The sequence below is a fragment of the Cydia amplana genome, chromosome 17, assembly GCF_948474715.1.
Source record: "Cydia amplana chromosome 17, ilCydAmpl1.1, whole genome shotgun sequence".
Taxonomy (NCBI): domain Eukaryota; kingdom Metazoa; phylum Arthropoda; class Insecta; order Lepidoptera; family Tortricidae; genus Cydia; species Cydia amplana.
This window is the reverse complement of record NC_086085.1, coordinates 3840159-3854772: the sequence shown is the minus strand read 5'-3', so window position 1 is coordinate 3854772 and position 14614 is coordinate 3840159. Positions and strand designations below refer to the sequence as shown.

The following is a 14614-nucleotide window of genomic DNA, read 5'->3' as shown; positions in this document are numbered from 1 at the left end:
ACAAGGAACATGGGGACCACAAAGAACAGGAGCTGCAGCTGCCGCTGCTGCCGCTGCCCAAGCAGGATCACAAGGATCACGGGGACTACAAGGACCAGGAGCTGCAGCTGCTGCTGCTGCCGCTGCCCAAACAGGATCACAAGGATCATGGGGACCACAAGGCGCAGGATCTTCAGCTAGCGGTTCTGCTACTGCTACTGTCTCATCTCGTCCAGAAGAGATCATCATAATTGAGGAGCGACCAGAAGTGACCGTGACTGCCAACGCTAACGCGAACGCTGGACAACAAAGACCTTACGGACCAAACGGTCCATACGGCCCATACGGACCACAAGGACCAGGAGCTGCAGCTGCCGCTGCTGCCGCTGCCCAAGCAGGATCACAAGTATCACGGGGACCACAAGGCGCAGGAGCTGCAGCTGCCGCTGCTGCCGCTGCCCAAGCAGGATCACAAGGATCACGGGGACTACAAGGACCAGGAGCTGCAGCTGCCGCTGCTGCGGCTGCCCAAGCAGGATCACAAGGATCACGGGGACTACAAGGACCAGGAGCTGCAGCTGCCGCTGCTGCCGCAGCCCAAGCAGGAACGCAAGGATCACGGGGACTACAAGGACCAGGATCTGGAGCTGCCGCTGCTGCCGCTGCCCAAGCAGGATTACAAGGATCACGGGGACTACAAGGACCAGGAGCTGCAGCTGCCGCTGCTGCCGCTGCCCAAGCAGGATCACAAGGACCATACAGACAACAACAACAACAACAACAAGCTAGCGCTGGTGCCGCTGCCCTAGCAGGATCACAAGGACCATGGGGACCACAAAGAACAGGAGCTGCAGCTGCCGCTGCTGCCGCTGCCCAAGCAGGATCACAAGGATCACGGGGACTACAAGGACCAGGAGCTGGAGCTGCCGCTGCTGCCGCTGCCCAAGCAGGATCACAAGGACCATGGGGACCACAAAGAACAGGAGCTGCAGCTGCCGCTGCTGCCGCTGCCCAAGCAGGATCACAAGGATCACGGGGACTACAAGGACCAGGAGCTGCAGCTGCCGCTGCTGCCGCTGCCCAAGCAGGATCACAAGGACCATGGGGACCACAAAGAACAGGAGCTGCAGCTGCCGCTGCTGCCGCTGCCCAAGCAGGATCACAAGGACCATACAGACAACAACAACAACAACAACAAGCTAGCGCTGGTGCCGCTGCCCTAGCAGGATCACAAGGACCATGGGGACCACAAAGAACAGGAGCTGCAGCTGCCGCTGCTGCCGCTGCCCAAGCAGGATCACAAGGATCACGGGGACTACAAGGAGCAGGAGCTGGAGCTGCCGCTGCTGCCGCTGCTGCCGCTGCCCAAGCAGGATCACAAGGACCATGGGGACCACAAAGAACAGGAGCTGCAGCTGCCGCTGCTGCCGCTGCCCAAGCAGGATCACAAGGATCACGGGGACTACAAGGACCAGGAGCTGCAGCTGCCGCTGCTGCCGCTGCCCAAGCAGGATCACAAGCACCATGGGGACCACAAAGAACAGGAGCTGCAGCTGCCGCTGCTGCCGCTGCCCAAGCAGGAACGCAAGGATCACGGGGACTACAAGGACCAGGATCTGGAGCTGCCGCTGCTGCCGCTGCCCAAGCAGGATTGCAAGGATCACGGGGACTACAAGGACCAGGAGCTGCAGCTGCCGCTGCTGCCGCTGCCCAAGCAGGATCACAAGGATCACGGGGACTACAAGGACCAGGAGCTGCAGCTGCCGCTGCTGCCGCTGCCCAAGCAGGATCACAAGGATCACGGGGACTACAAGGACCAGGAGCTGCAGCTGCCGCTGCTGCCGCTGCCCAAGCAGGAACGCAAGGATCACGGGGACTACAAGGACCAGGATCTGGAGCTGCCGCTGCTGCCGCTGCCCAAGCAGGATCACAAGGATCACGGGGACTACAAGGACCAGGTGCTGCAGCTGCCGCTGCTGCCGCTGCCCAAGCAGGATCACAAGGATCACGGGGACTACAAGGACCAGGAGCTGCAGCTGCCGCTGCTGCCGCTGCCCAAGCAGGATCACAAGGATCACGGGGACTACAAGGACCAGGAGCTGCAGCTGCCGCTGCTGCCGCTGCCCAAGCAGGAACGCAAGGATCACGGGGACTACAAGGACCAGGATCTGGAGCTGCCGCTGCTGCCGCTGCCCAAGCAGGATCACAAGGATCACGGGGACTACAAGGACCAGGAGCTGCAGCTGCCGCTGCTGCCGCTGCCCAAGCAGGATCACAAGGATCACGGGGACTACAAGGACCAGGAGCTGGAGCTGCCGCTGCTGCCGCTGCCCAAGCAGGATCACAAGGATCACGGGGACTACAAGGACCAGGAGCTGCAGCTGCCGCTGCTGCCGCTGCCCAAGCAGGATCACAAGGATCACGGGGACTACAAGGACCAGGAGCTGCAGCTGCCGCTGCTGCCGCTGCCCAAGCAGGATCACAAGGATCACGGGGACTACAAGGACCAGGAGCTGCAGCTGCCGCTGCTGCCGCTGTCCAAGCAGGATCACAAGGACCATGGGGACCACAAAGAACAGGAGCTGCAGCTGCCGCTGCTGCCGCTGCCCAAGCAGGAACGCAAGGATCACGGGGACTACAAGGACCAGGATCTGGAGCTGCCGCTGCTGCCGCTGCCCAAGCAGGATCACAAGGACCATACAGACAACAACAACAACAACAACAAGCTAGCGCTGGTGCCGCTGCCCTAGCAGGATCACAAGGACCATGGGGACCACAAAGAACAGGAGCTGCAGCTGCCGCTGCTGCCGCTGCCCAAGCAGGATCACAAGGATCACGGGGACTACAAGGACCAGGAGCTGGAGCTGCCGCTGCTGCCGCTGCCCAAGCAGGATCACAAGGACCATGGGGACCACAAAGAACAGGAGCTGCAGCTGCCGCTGCTGCCGCTACCCAAGCAGGATCACAAGGATCACGGGGACTACAAGGACCAGGAGCTGCAGCTGCCGCTGCTGCCGCTGCCCAAGCAGGATCACAAGGATCATGGGGACCACAAGGCGCAGGATCTTCAGCTAGCGGTTCTGCTACTGCTACTGTCTCATCTCGTCCAGAAGAGATTATCATAATTGAGGAGCGACCAGAAGTGACCGTGACTGCCAACGCTAACGCGAACGCTGGACAACAAAGACCTTACGGACCAAACGGACCATACGGCCCATACGGACCACAAGGACCAGGAGCTGCAGCTGCAGCTGCTGCCGCTGCCCAAGCAGGATCACAAGGATCACGGGGACTACAAGGAACAGGAGCTGCAGCTGCCGCTGCTGCCGGTGCCCAAGCAGGATCACAAGGATCATGGGGGCCACAAGGTGCAGGAGCTGCAGCTGCCGCTGCTGCCGCTGCCCAAGCAGGATCACAAGGATCACGGGGACTACAAGGACCAGGAGCTGCAGCTGCCGCTGCTGCCGCTGCCCAAGCAGGATCACAAGGACCATACAGACAACAACAACAACAACAACAAGCTAGCGCTGGTGCCGCTGCCCAAGCAGGATCACAAGGACCATGGGGACCACAAAGAACAGGAGCTGCAGCTGCCGCTGCTGCCGCTGCCCAAGCAGGATCACAAGGACCACGGGGACTACAAGGACCAGGAGCTGCAGCTGCCGCTGCTGCCGCTGCCCAAGCAGGATCACAAGGATCACGGGGACTACAAGGACCAGGAGCTGCAGCTGCCGCTGCTGCCGCTGCCCAAGCAGGATCACAAGGACCATACAGACAACAACAACAACAACAACAACAAGCTAGCGCTGGTGCCGCTGCCCAAGCAGGATCACAAGGACCATGGGGACCACAAAGAACAGGAGCTGCAGCTGCCGCTGCTGCCGCTGCCCAAGCAGGATCACAAGGATCACGGGGACTACAAGGACCAGGAGCTGGAGCTGCCGCTGCTGCCGCTGCCCAAGCAGGATCACAAGGACCACGGGGACTACAAGGACCAGGAGCTGCAGCTGCCGCTGCTGCCGCTGCCCAAGCAGGATCACAAGGATCACGGGGACTACAAGGACCAGGAGCTGCAGCTGCCGCTGCTGCCGCTGCCCAAGCAGGATCACAAGGATCACGGGGACTACAAGGACCAGGAGCTGGAGCTGCCGCTGCTGCCGCTGCCCAAGCAGGATCACAAGGATCACGGGGACTACAAGGACCAGGAGCTGGAGCTGCCGCTGCTGCCGCTGCCCAAGCAAGATTACAAGGATCACGGGGACTACAAGGACCAGGAGCTGCAGCTGCCGCTGCTGCCGCTGCCCAAGCAGGATCACAAGGATCACGGGGACTACAAGGACCAGGAGCTGCAGCTGCGGCTGCTGCCGCTGCCCAAGCAGGATCACAAGGATCACGGGGACTACAAGGACCAGGAGCTGCAGCTGCCGCTGCTGCCGCTGCCCAAGCAGGATCACAAGGATCACGGGGACTACAAGGACCAGGAGCTGCAGCTGCCGCTGCTGCCGCTGCCCAAGCAGGATCACAAGGATCATGGGGACCACAAGGCGCAGGATCTTCAGCTAGCGGTTCTGCTACTGCTACTGTCTCATCTCGTCCAGAAGAGATCATCATAATTGAGGAGCGACCAGAAGTGACCGTGACTGCCAACGCTAACGCGAACGCTGGACAACAAAGACCTTACGGTCCAAACGGACCATACGGCCCATACGGACCACAAGGACCAGGAGCTGCAGCTGCCGCTGCTGCCGCTGCCCAAGCAGGATCACAAGGATCACGGGGACTACAAGGAACAGGAGCTGCAGCTGCCGCTGCTGCCGCTGCCCAAGCACGTTCACAAGGATCACGGGGACTACAAGGACCAGGAGCTGCAGCTGCCGCTGCTGCCGCTGCCCAAGCAGGATCACAAGGATCACGGGGACTACAAGGACCAGGAGCTGCATCTGCCGCTGCTGCCGCTGCCCAAGCAGGATCACAAGGACCATACAGACAACAACAACAACAAGCTAGCGCTGGTGCCGCTGCCCAAGCAGGATCACAAGGACCATGGGGACCACAAAGAACAGGAGCTGCAGCTGCCGCTGCTGCCGCTGCCCAAGCAGGATCACAAGGACCACGGGGACTACAAGGACCAGGAGCTGCAGCTGCCGCTGCTGCCGCTGCCCAAGCAGGATCACAAGGATCACGGGGACTACAAGGACCAGGAGCTGCAGCTGCCGCTGCTGCCGCTGCCCAAGCAGGATCACAAGGACCATACAGACAACAACAACAACAACAACAACAAGCTAGCGCTGGTGCCGCTGCCCAAGCAGGATCACAAGGACCATGGGGACCACAAAGAACAGGAGCTGCAGCTGCCGCTGCTGCCGCTGCCCAAGCAGGATCACAAGGATCACGGGGACTACAAGGACCAGGAGCTGGAGCTGCCGCTGCTGCCGCTGCCCAAGCAGGATCACAAGGACCACGGGGACTACAAGGACCAGGAGCTGCAGCTGCCGCTGCTGCCGCTGCCCAAGCAGGATCACAAGGATCACGGGGACTACAAGGACCAGGAGCTGCAGCTGCCGCTGCTGCCGCTGCCCAAGCAGGATCACAAGGATCACGGGGACTACAAGGACCAGGAGCTGCAGCTGCCGCTGCTGCCGCCGCCCAAGCAGGATCACAAGGACCATACAGACAACAACAACAACAACAACAAGCTAGCGCTGGTGCCGCTGCCCAAGCAGGATCACAAGGACCATGGGGACCACAAAGAACAGGAGCTGCAGCTGCCGCTGCTGCCGCTGCCCAAGCAGGATCACAAGGACCACGGGGACTACAAGGATTAGGAGCTGCAGCTGCCGCTGCTACCGCTGCCCAAGCAGGATCACAAGGATCACGGGGACTACAAGGACCAGGAGCTGCAGCTGCCGCTGCTGCCGCTGCCCAAGCAGGATCACAAGGATCATGGGGACCACAAGGCGCAGGATCTTCAGCTAGCGGTTCTGCTACTGCTACTGTCTCATCTCGTCCAGAAGAGATCATCATAATTGAGGAGCGACCAGAAGTGACCGTGACTGCCAACGCTAACGCGAACGCTGGACAACAAAGACCTTACGGTCCAAACGGACCATACGGCCCATACGGACCACAAGGACCAGGAGCTGCAGCTGCCGCTGCTGCCGCTGCCCAAGCAGGATCACAAGGATCACGGCGACTACAAGGAACAGGAGCTGCAGCTGCCGCTGCTGCCGCTGCCCAAGCACGTTCACAAGGATCACGGGGACTACAAGGACCAGGAGCTGCAGCTGCCGCTGCTGCCGCTGCCCAAGCAGGATCACAAGGATCATGGGGACTACAAGGACCAGGAGCTGCAGCTGCCGCTGCTGCCAGTGCCCAAGCAGGATCACAAGGACCATACAGACAACAACAACAACAAGCTAGCGCTGGTGCCGCTGCCCAAGCAGGATCACAAGGACCATGGGGACCACAAAGAACAGGAGCTGCAGCTGCCGCTGCTGCCGCTGCCCAAGCAGGAACACAAGGATCACGGGGACTACAAGGACCAGGAGCTGGAGCTGCCGCTGCTGCCGCTGCCCAAGCAGGATCACAAAGACCACGGGGACTACAAGGACCAGGAGCTGCAGCTGCCGCTGCTGCCGCTGCCCAAGCAGGATCACAAGGATCACGGGGACTACAAGGACCAGGAGCTGCAGCTGCCGCTGCTGCCGCTGCCCAAGCAGGATCACAAGGACCATACAGACAACAACAACAACAACAACAAGCTAGCGCTGGTGCCGCTGCCCAAGCAGGATCACAAGGACCATGGGGACCACAAAGAACAGGAGCTGCAGCTGCCGCTGCTGCCGCTGCCCAAGCAGGATCACAAGGATCACGGGGACTACAAGGACCAGGAGCTGGAGCTGCCGCTGCTGCCGCTGCCCAAGCAGGATCACAAGGACCACGGGGACTACAAGGACCAGGAGCTGCAGCTGCCGCTGCTGCCGCTGCCCAAGCAGGATCACAAGGACCATGGGGACTACAAGGAACAGGAGCTGCAGCTGCTGCTGCTGCCGCTGTCCAAGCAGGATCACAAGGATCACGGGGACTACAAGGACCAGGAGCTGCAGCTGCCGCTGCTGCCGCTGCCCAAGCAGGATCACAAGGACCATACAGACAACAACAACAACAACAACAAGCTAGCGCTGGTGCCGCTGCCCAAGCAGGATCACAAGGACCATGGGGACCACAAAGAACAGGAGCTGCAGCTGCCGCTGCTGCCGCTGCCCAAGCAGGATCACAAGGACCACGGGGACTACAAGGATTAGGAGCTGCAGCTGCCGCTGCTACCGCTGCCCAAGCAGGATCACAAGGATCACGGGGACTACAAGGACCAGGAGCTGCAGCTGCCGCTGCTGCCGCTGCCCAAGCAAAATCACAAGGATCATGGGGACCACAAGGCGCAGGATCTTCAGCTAGCGGTTCTGCTACTGCTACTGTCTCATCTCGTCCAGAAGAGATCATAATAATTGAGGAGCGACCAGAAGTGACCGTGACTGCCAACGCTAACGCGAATGCTGGACAACAAGGACCTTATGGACCAAACGGACCATACGGCCCATACGGACCACAAGGACCAGGAGCTGCAGCTGCCGCTGCTGCCGCTGCCCAAGCAGGATCACAAGGATCACGGGGACTACAAGGACCAGGATCCGTAGCTGCCGCTGCTGCCGCTGCCCAAGCAGGATCACAAGGATCACGGGGACTACAAGGACCAGGAGCTGGAGCTGCCGCTGCTGCCGCTGCCCAAGCAGGATCACAAGGATCACGGGGACTACAAGGACCAGGAGCTGCAGCTGCCGCTGCTGCCGCTGCCCAAGCAGGATCACAAGGATCATGGGGACTACAAGGACCCGGAGCTGCAGCTGCCGCTGCTGCCGCTGCCCAAGCACGATCACAAGGATCACGGGGACTACAAGGACCAGGAGCCGCAGCTGCCGCTGCTGCCGCTGCCCAAGCAGGATCACAAGGATCACGGGGACTACAAGGACCAGGAGCCTTAGCTGCCGCTGCTGCCGCTGCCCAAGCAGGATCACAAGGATCACGGGGACTACAAGGACCAGGAGCCGCAGCTGCCGCTGCTGCCGCTGCCCAAGCAGGATCACAAGGATCACGGGGACTACAAGGAACAGGAGCTGCAGCTGCCGCTGCTGCCGGTGCCCAAGCAGGATCACAAGGATCACGGGGACCACAAGGCGCAGGAGCTGCAGCTGCCGCTGCTGCCGCTGCCCAAGCAGGATCACAAGGATCACGGGGACTACAAGGACCAGGAGCTGCAGCTGCCGCTGCTGCCGCTGCCCAAGCAGGATCACAAGGACCATACAGACAACAACAACAACAAGCTAGCGCTGGTGCCGCTGCCCAAGCAGGATCACAAGGACCATGGGGACCACAAAGAACAGGAGCTGCAGCTGCCGCTGCTGCCGCTGCCCAAGCAGGAACACAAGGATCACGGGGACTACAAGGACCAGGAGCTGGAGCTGCCGCTGCTGCCGCTGCCCAAGCAGGATTACAAGGATCTCGGGGACTACAAGGACCAGGAGCTGCAGCTGCCGCTGCTGCCGCTGCCCAAGCAGGATCACAAGGACCATACAGACAACAACAACAACAACAACAAGCTAGCGCTGGTGCCGCTACCCAAGCAGGATCACAAGGAACATGGGGACCACAAAGAACAGGTGCTGCAGCTGCCGCTGCTGCCGCTGCCCAAGCAGGATCACAAGGATCACGGGGACTACAAGGACCAGGAGCTGCAGCTGCCGCTGCTGCCGCTGCCCAAGCACGTTCACAAGGATCACGGGGACTACAAGGACCAGGAGCTGCAGCTGCCGCTGCTGCCGCTGCCCAAGCAGGATCACAAGGATCACGGGGACCACAAGGCGCAGGAGCTGCAGCTGCCGCTGCTGCCGCTGCCCAAGCAGGATCACAAGGATCACGGGGACTACAAGGACCAGGAGCTGCAGCTGCCGCTGCTGCCGCTGCCCAAGCAGGATCACAAGGACCATACAGACAACAACAACAACAAGCTAGCACTGGTGCCGCTGCCCAAGCAGGATCACAAGGACCATGGGGACCACAAAGAACAGGAGCTGCAGCTGCCGCTGCTGCCGCTGCCCAAGCAGGAACACAAGGATCACGGGGACTACAAGGACCAGGAGCTGGAGCTGCCGCTGCTGCCGCTGCCCAAGCAGGATTACAAGGATCTCGGGGACTACAAGGACCAGGAGCTGCAGCTGCCGCTGCTGCCGCTGCCCAAGCAGGATCACAAGGACCATACAGACAACAACAACAACAACAACAAGCTAGCGCTGGTGCCGCTACCCAAGCAGGATCACAAGGAACATGGGGACCACAAAGAACAGGAGCTGCAGCTGCCGCTGCTGCCGCTGCCCAAGCAGGATCACAAGGATCACGGGGACTACAAGGACCAGGAGCTGCAGCTGCTGCTGCTGCCGCTGCCCAAACAGGATCACAAGGATCATGGGGACCACAAGGCGCAGGATCTTCAGCTAGCGGTTCTGCTACTGCTACTGTCTCATCTCGTCCAGAAGAGATCATCATAATTGAGGAGCGACCAGAAGTGACCGTGACTGCCAACGCTAACGCGAACGCTGGACAACAAAGACCTTACGGACCAAACGGTCCATACGGCCCATACGGACCACAAGGACCAGGAGCTGCAGCTGCCGCTGCTGCCGCTGCCCAAGCAGGATCACAAGTATCACGGGGACCACAAGGCGCAGGAGCTGCAGCTGCCGCTGCTGCCGCTGCCCAAGCAGGATCACAAGGATCACGGGGACTACAAGGACCAGGAGCTGCAGCTGCCGCTGCTGCGGCTGCCCAAGCAGGATCACAAGGATCACGGGGACTACAAGGACCAGGAGCTGCAGCTGCCGCTGCTGCCGCAGCCCAAGCAGGAACGCAAGGATCACGGGGACTACAAGGACCAGGATCTGGAGCTGCCGCTGCTGCCGCTGCCCAAGCAGGATTACAAGGATCACGGGGACTACAAGGACCAGGAGCTGCAGCTGCCGCTGCTGCCGCTGCCCAAGCAGGATCACAAGGACCATACAGACAACAACAACAACAACAACAAGCTAGCGCTGGTGCCGCTGCCCTAGCAGGATCACAAGGACCATGGGGACCACAAAGAACAGGAGCTGCAGCTGCCGCTGCTGCCGCTGCCCAAGCAGGATCACAAGGATCACGGGGACTACAAGGACCAGGAGCTGGAGCTGCCGCTGCTGCCGCTGCCCAAGCAGGATCACAAGGACCATGGGGACCACAAAGAACAGGAGCTGCAGCTGCCGCTGCTGCCGCTGCCCAAGCAGGATCACAAGGATCACGGGGACTACAAGGACCAGGAGCTGCAGCTGCCGCTGCTGCCGCTGCCCAAGCAGGATCACAAGGACCATGGGGACCACAAAGAACAGGAGCTGCAGCTGCCGCTGCTGCCGCTGCCCAAGCAGGATCACAAGGACCATACAGACAACAACAACAACAACAACAAGCTAGCGCTGGTGCCGCTGCCCTAGCAGGATCACAAGGACCATGGGGACCACAAAGAACAGGAGCTGCAGCTGCCGCTGCTGCCGCTGCCCAAGCAGGATCACAAGGATCACGGGGACTACAAGGAGCAGGAGCTGGAGCTGCCGCTGCTGCCGCTGCTGCCGCTGCCCAAGCAGGATCACAAGGACCATGGGGACCACAAAGAACAGGAGCTGCAGCTGCCGCTGCTGCCGCTGCCCAAGCAGGATCACAAGGATCACGGGGACTACAAGGACCAGGAGCTGCAGCTGCCGCTGCTGCCGCTGCCCAAGCAGGATCACAAGCACCATGGGGACCACAAAGAACAGGAGCTGCAGCTGCCGCTGCTGCCGCTGCCCAAGCAGGAACGCAAGGATCACGGGGACTACAAGGACCAGGATCTGGAGCTGCCGCTGCTGCCGCTGCCCAAGCAGGATTGCAAGGATCACGGGGACTACAAGGACCAGGAGCTGCAGCTGCCGCTGCTGCCGCTGCCCAAGCAGGATCACAAGGATCACGGGGACTACAAGGACCAGGAGCTGCAGCTGCCGCTGCTGCCGCTGCCCAAGCAGGATCACAAGGATCACGGGGACTACAAGGACCAGGAGCTGCAGCTGCCGCTGCTGCCGCTGCCCAAGCAGGAACGCAAGGATCACGGGGACTACAAGGACCAGGATCTGGAGCTGCCGCTGCTGCCGCTGCCCAAGCAGGATCACAAGGATCACGGGGACTACAAGGACCAGGTGCTGCAGCTGCCGCTGCTGCCGCTGCCCAAGCAGGATCACAAGGATCACGGGGACTACAAGGACCAGGAGCTGCAGCTGCCGCTGCTGCCGCTGCCCAAGCAGGATCACAAGGATCACGGGGACTACAAGGACCAGGAGCTGCAGCTGCCGCTGCTGCCGCTGCCCAAGCAGGAACGCAAGGATCACGGGGACTACAAGGACCAGGATCTGGAGCTGCCGCTGCTGCCGCTGCCCAAGCAGGATCACAAGGATCACGGGGACTACAAGGACCAGGAGCTGCAGCTGCCGCTGCTGCCGCTGCCCAAGCAGGATCACAAGGATCACGGGGACTACAAGGACCAGGAGCTGGAGCTGCCGCTGCTGCCGCTGCCCAAGCAGGATCACAAGGATCACGGGGACTACAAGGACCAGGAGCTGCAGCTGCCGCTGCTGCCGCTGCCCAAGCAGGATCACAAGGATCACGGGGACTACAAGGACCAGGAGCTGCAGCTGCCGCTGCTGCCGCTGCCCAAGCAGGATCACAAGGATCACGGGGACTACAAGGACCAGGAGCTGCAGCTGCCGCTGCTGCCGCTGTCCAAGCAGGATCACAAGGACCATGGGGACCACAAAGAACAGGAGCTGCAGCTGCCGCTGCTGCCGCTGCCCAAGCAGGAACGCAAGGATCACGGGGACTACAAGGACCAGGATCTGGAGCTGCCGCTGCTGCCGCTGCCCAAGCAGGATCACAAGGACCATACAGACAACAACAACAACAACAACAAGCTAGCGCTGGTGCCGCTGCCCTAGCAGGATCACAAGGACCATGGGGACCACAAAGAACAGGAGCTGCAGCTGCCGCTGCTGCCGCTGCCCAAGCAGGATCACAAGGATCACGGGGACTACAAGGACCAGGAGCTGGAGCTGCCGCTGCTGCCGCTGCCCAAGCAGGATCACAAGGACCATGGGGACCACAAAGAACAGGAGCTGCAGCTGCCGCTGCTGCCGCTACCCAAGCAGGATCACAAGGATCACGGGGACTACAAGGACCAGGAGCTGCAGCTGCCGCTGCTGCCGCTGCCCAAGCAGGATCACAAGGATCATGGGGACCACAAGGCGCAGGATCTTCAGCTAGCGGTTCTGCTACTGCTACTGTCTCATCTCGTCCAGAAGAGATTATCATAATTGAGGAGCGACCAGAAGTGACCGTGACTGCCAACGCTAACGCGAACGCTGGACAACAAAGACCTTACGGACCAAACGGACCATACGGCCCATACGGACCACAAGGACCAGGAGCTGCAGCTGCAGCTGCTGCCGCTGCCCAAGCAGGATCACAAGGATCACGGGGACTACAAGGAACAGGAGCTGCAGCTGCCGCTGCTGCCGGTGCCCAAGCAGGATCACAAGGATCATGGGGGCCACAAGGTGCAGGAGCTGCAGCTGCCGCTGCTGCCGCTGCCCAAGCAGGATCACAAGGATCACGGGGACTACAAGGACCAGGAGCTGCAGCTGCCGCTGCTGCCGCTGCCCAAGCAGGATCACAAGGACCATACAGACAACAACAACAACAACAACAAGCTAGCGCTGGTGCCGCTGCCCAAGCAGGATCACAAGGACCATGGGGACCACAAAGAACAGGAGCTGCAGCTGCCGCTGCTGCCGCTGCCCAAGCAGGATCACAAGGATCATGGGGGCCACAAGGTGCAGGAGCTGCAGCTGCCGCTGCTGCCGCTGCCCAAGCAGGATCACAAGGATCACGGGGACTACAAGTACCAGGAGCTGGAGCTGCCGCTGCTGCCGCTGCCCAAGCAGGATTACAAGGATCACGGGGACTACAAGGACCAGGAGCTGCAGCTGCCGCTGCTGCCGCTGCCCAAGCAGGATCACAAGGACCATACGGACAACAACAACAACAACAAGCTAGCGCTGGGGCCGCTGCCCAAGCAGGATCACAAGGACCATGGGGACCACAAGGACTGGCCGCTTCACAAGGATCAGCTAGCGCCGGAAGCCCAGTCATCATCATCGAGGAAGTTCCATCTTCTGCTAGCGCTTCTGCCAACGCTAACGCTGGTTCATACGGATCAGTGGCTCCATACGGATCTTCTGCTAGCGCTGGTTCCTCTGCCGCCGCCGGATCAGGATACGGGGCAGGATCCGGCCAACCATGGTTCGGAGGACGCAAGGTCTGCCGTCTCTCACGCAGACAATTCGTCGTCAAGATCGGCACCAGGCGCCAACCATGTCTTACTTGCTAGTTATTTAATTTCTTCTTCTAAATCTTTTTCTGTGGATACATCTTTTTTTTCTCTTTTATTTAATACATTCTGGCATATCGGTACTTTATTTTATTTATTTTCCTTTATATGAATTAGTCATTATGTCATTTGGCCATTTCAAGAAGGAAACATTTTGACATTTATGCATTTTAGCATATTATTAGGCATTATTCTAATATTAGGTAGGTGTTTCGACTACTTATTGGGACATGCAGTTTTAACTTTGGTCAATTAATGTTTAGGTAGATGAGTTTTAAATATATTAAAATTAGGCATTTCCAAAATAACTACAATGAAAGAGGTTGATTGATTGGTAAAATAGGTAACAATTTATTTAATTTTTTTGTAATTCTTGTAGTCAAGTCTAGACATGTTGTTGCTCTGTACATCTAACTACCAATATGCATGCAGGACAACAGCGCCATGGCTTCCAAATACAGTCACATCGATTTTTCAATATTGACTGTACTTATTACTACAGTGTTTGTAGTTTTTGCAATTTGTACAATAAATTACAGAAGAATCATAATAATTAATACTCAATGACCAGATTTCTTCGAAGGCTGAGGTCCACTTAAAAATCAAGTATTTACATAACCGGTCCAAGATTTGACCCCTGTGGAACACGTGCTTTAATGTATGTGAGAATCTGCCTGACCCGCGCCCCTTAAGTTGCTCAGTGGTCCATTTGGATTCTGGATGTCATGTTAAACCATCGTGCTATCAATAAATTAAAAAATAAACACATTTTTGTTCGAAAACGTGGCAGACTGGCCTTATGGTTTTAGCCTGTCCAGAACAACGAATAAAAGAAAGCAAATTTTTTAAAAAGGAAGCTAAGTTTTTCAACGATGTGTTGTGCCTGTTTAAAAATTAATGAAAAAAAGTGTAATGTTTAGTGCTAACGGATATCGTGTATAAGAATTATTTATTTGAAATTGTCGAAGTGGAAATATACTGATTGGAGTTGGAGCCCTTGCAACCTGGATAAAGAGGTAAGATTAAGTTAGTTGTCAGTAGGAAAAGGCGCGAAATTTAAATTTTCTATGAGACGATATCCCTTCG

At 59.0% G+C, this 14614-nt stretch overlaps 1 protein-coding gene across 1 annotated transcript; it reads left to right on the top strand.

Moving 5' to 3' along the window:
* The first annotated feature begins 3021 nt into the window (after nucleotides 1-3021).
* LOC134656004 (spidroin-2-like) lies at nucleotides 3022-13607 on the top strand. Its single transcript, XM_063511520.1, has 5 exons — nucleotides 3022-3037; nucleotides 4497-4747; nucleotides 12461-12625; nucleotides 13034-13304; nucleotides 13383-13607. Exons 1-5 carry the CDS (start codon nucleotides 3022-3024, stop codon nucleotides 13526-13528), a joined length of 849 nt encoding a protein of 282 aa, XP_063367590.1. The 3' UTR covers nucleotides 13529-13607.
* The last annotated feature ends 1007 nt before the right edge of the window (nucleotides 13608-14614 follow it).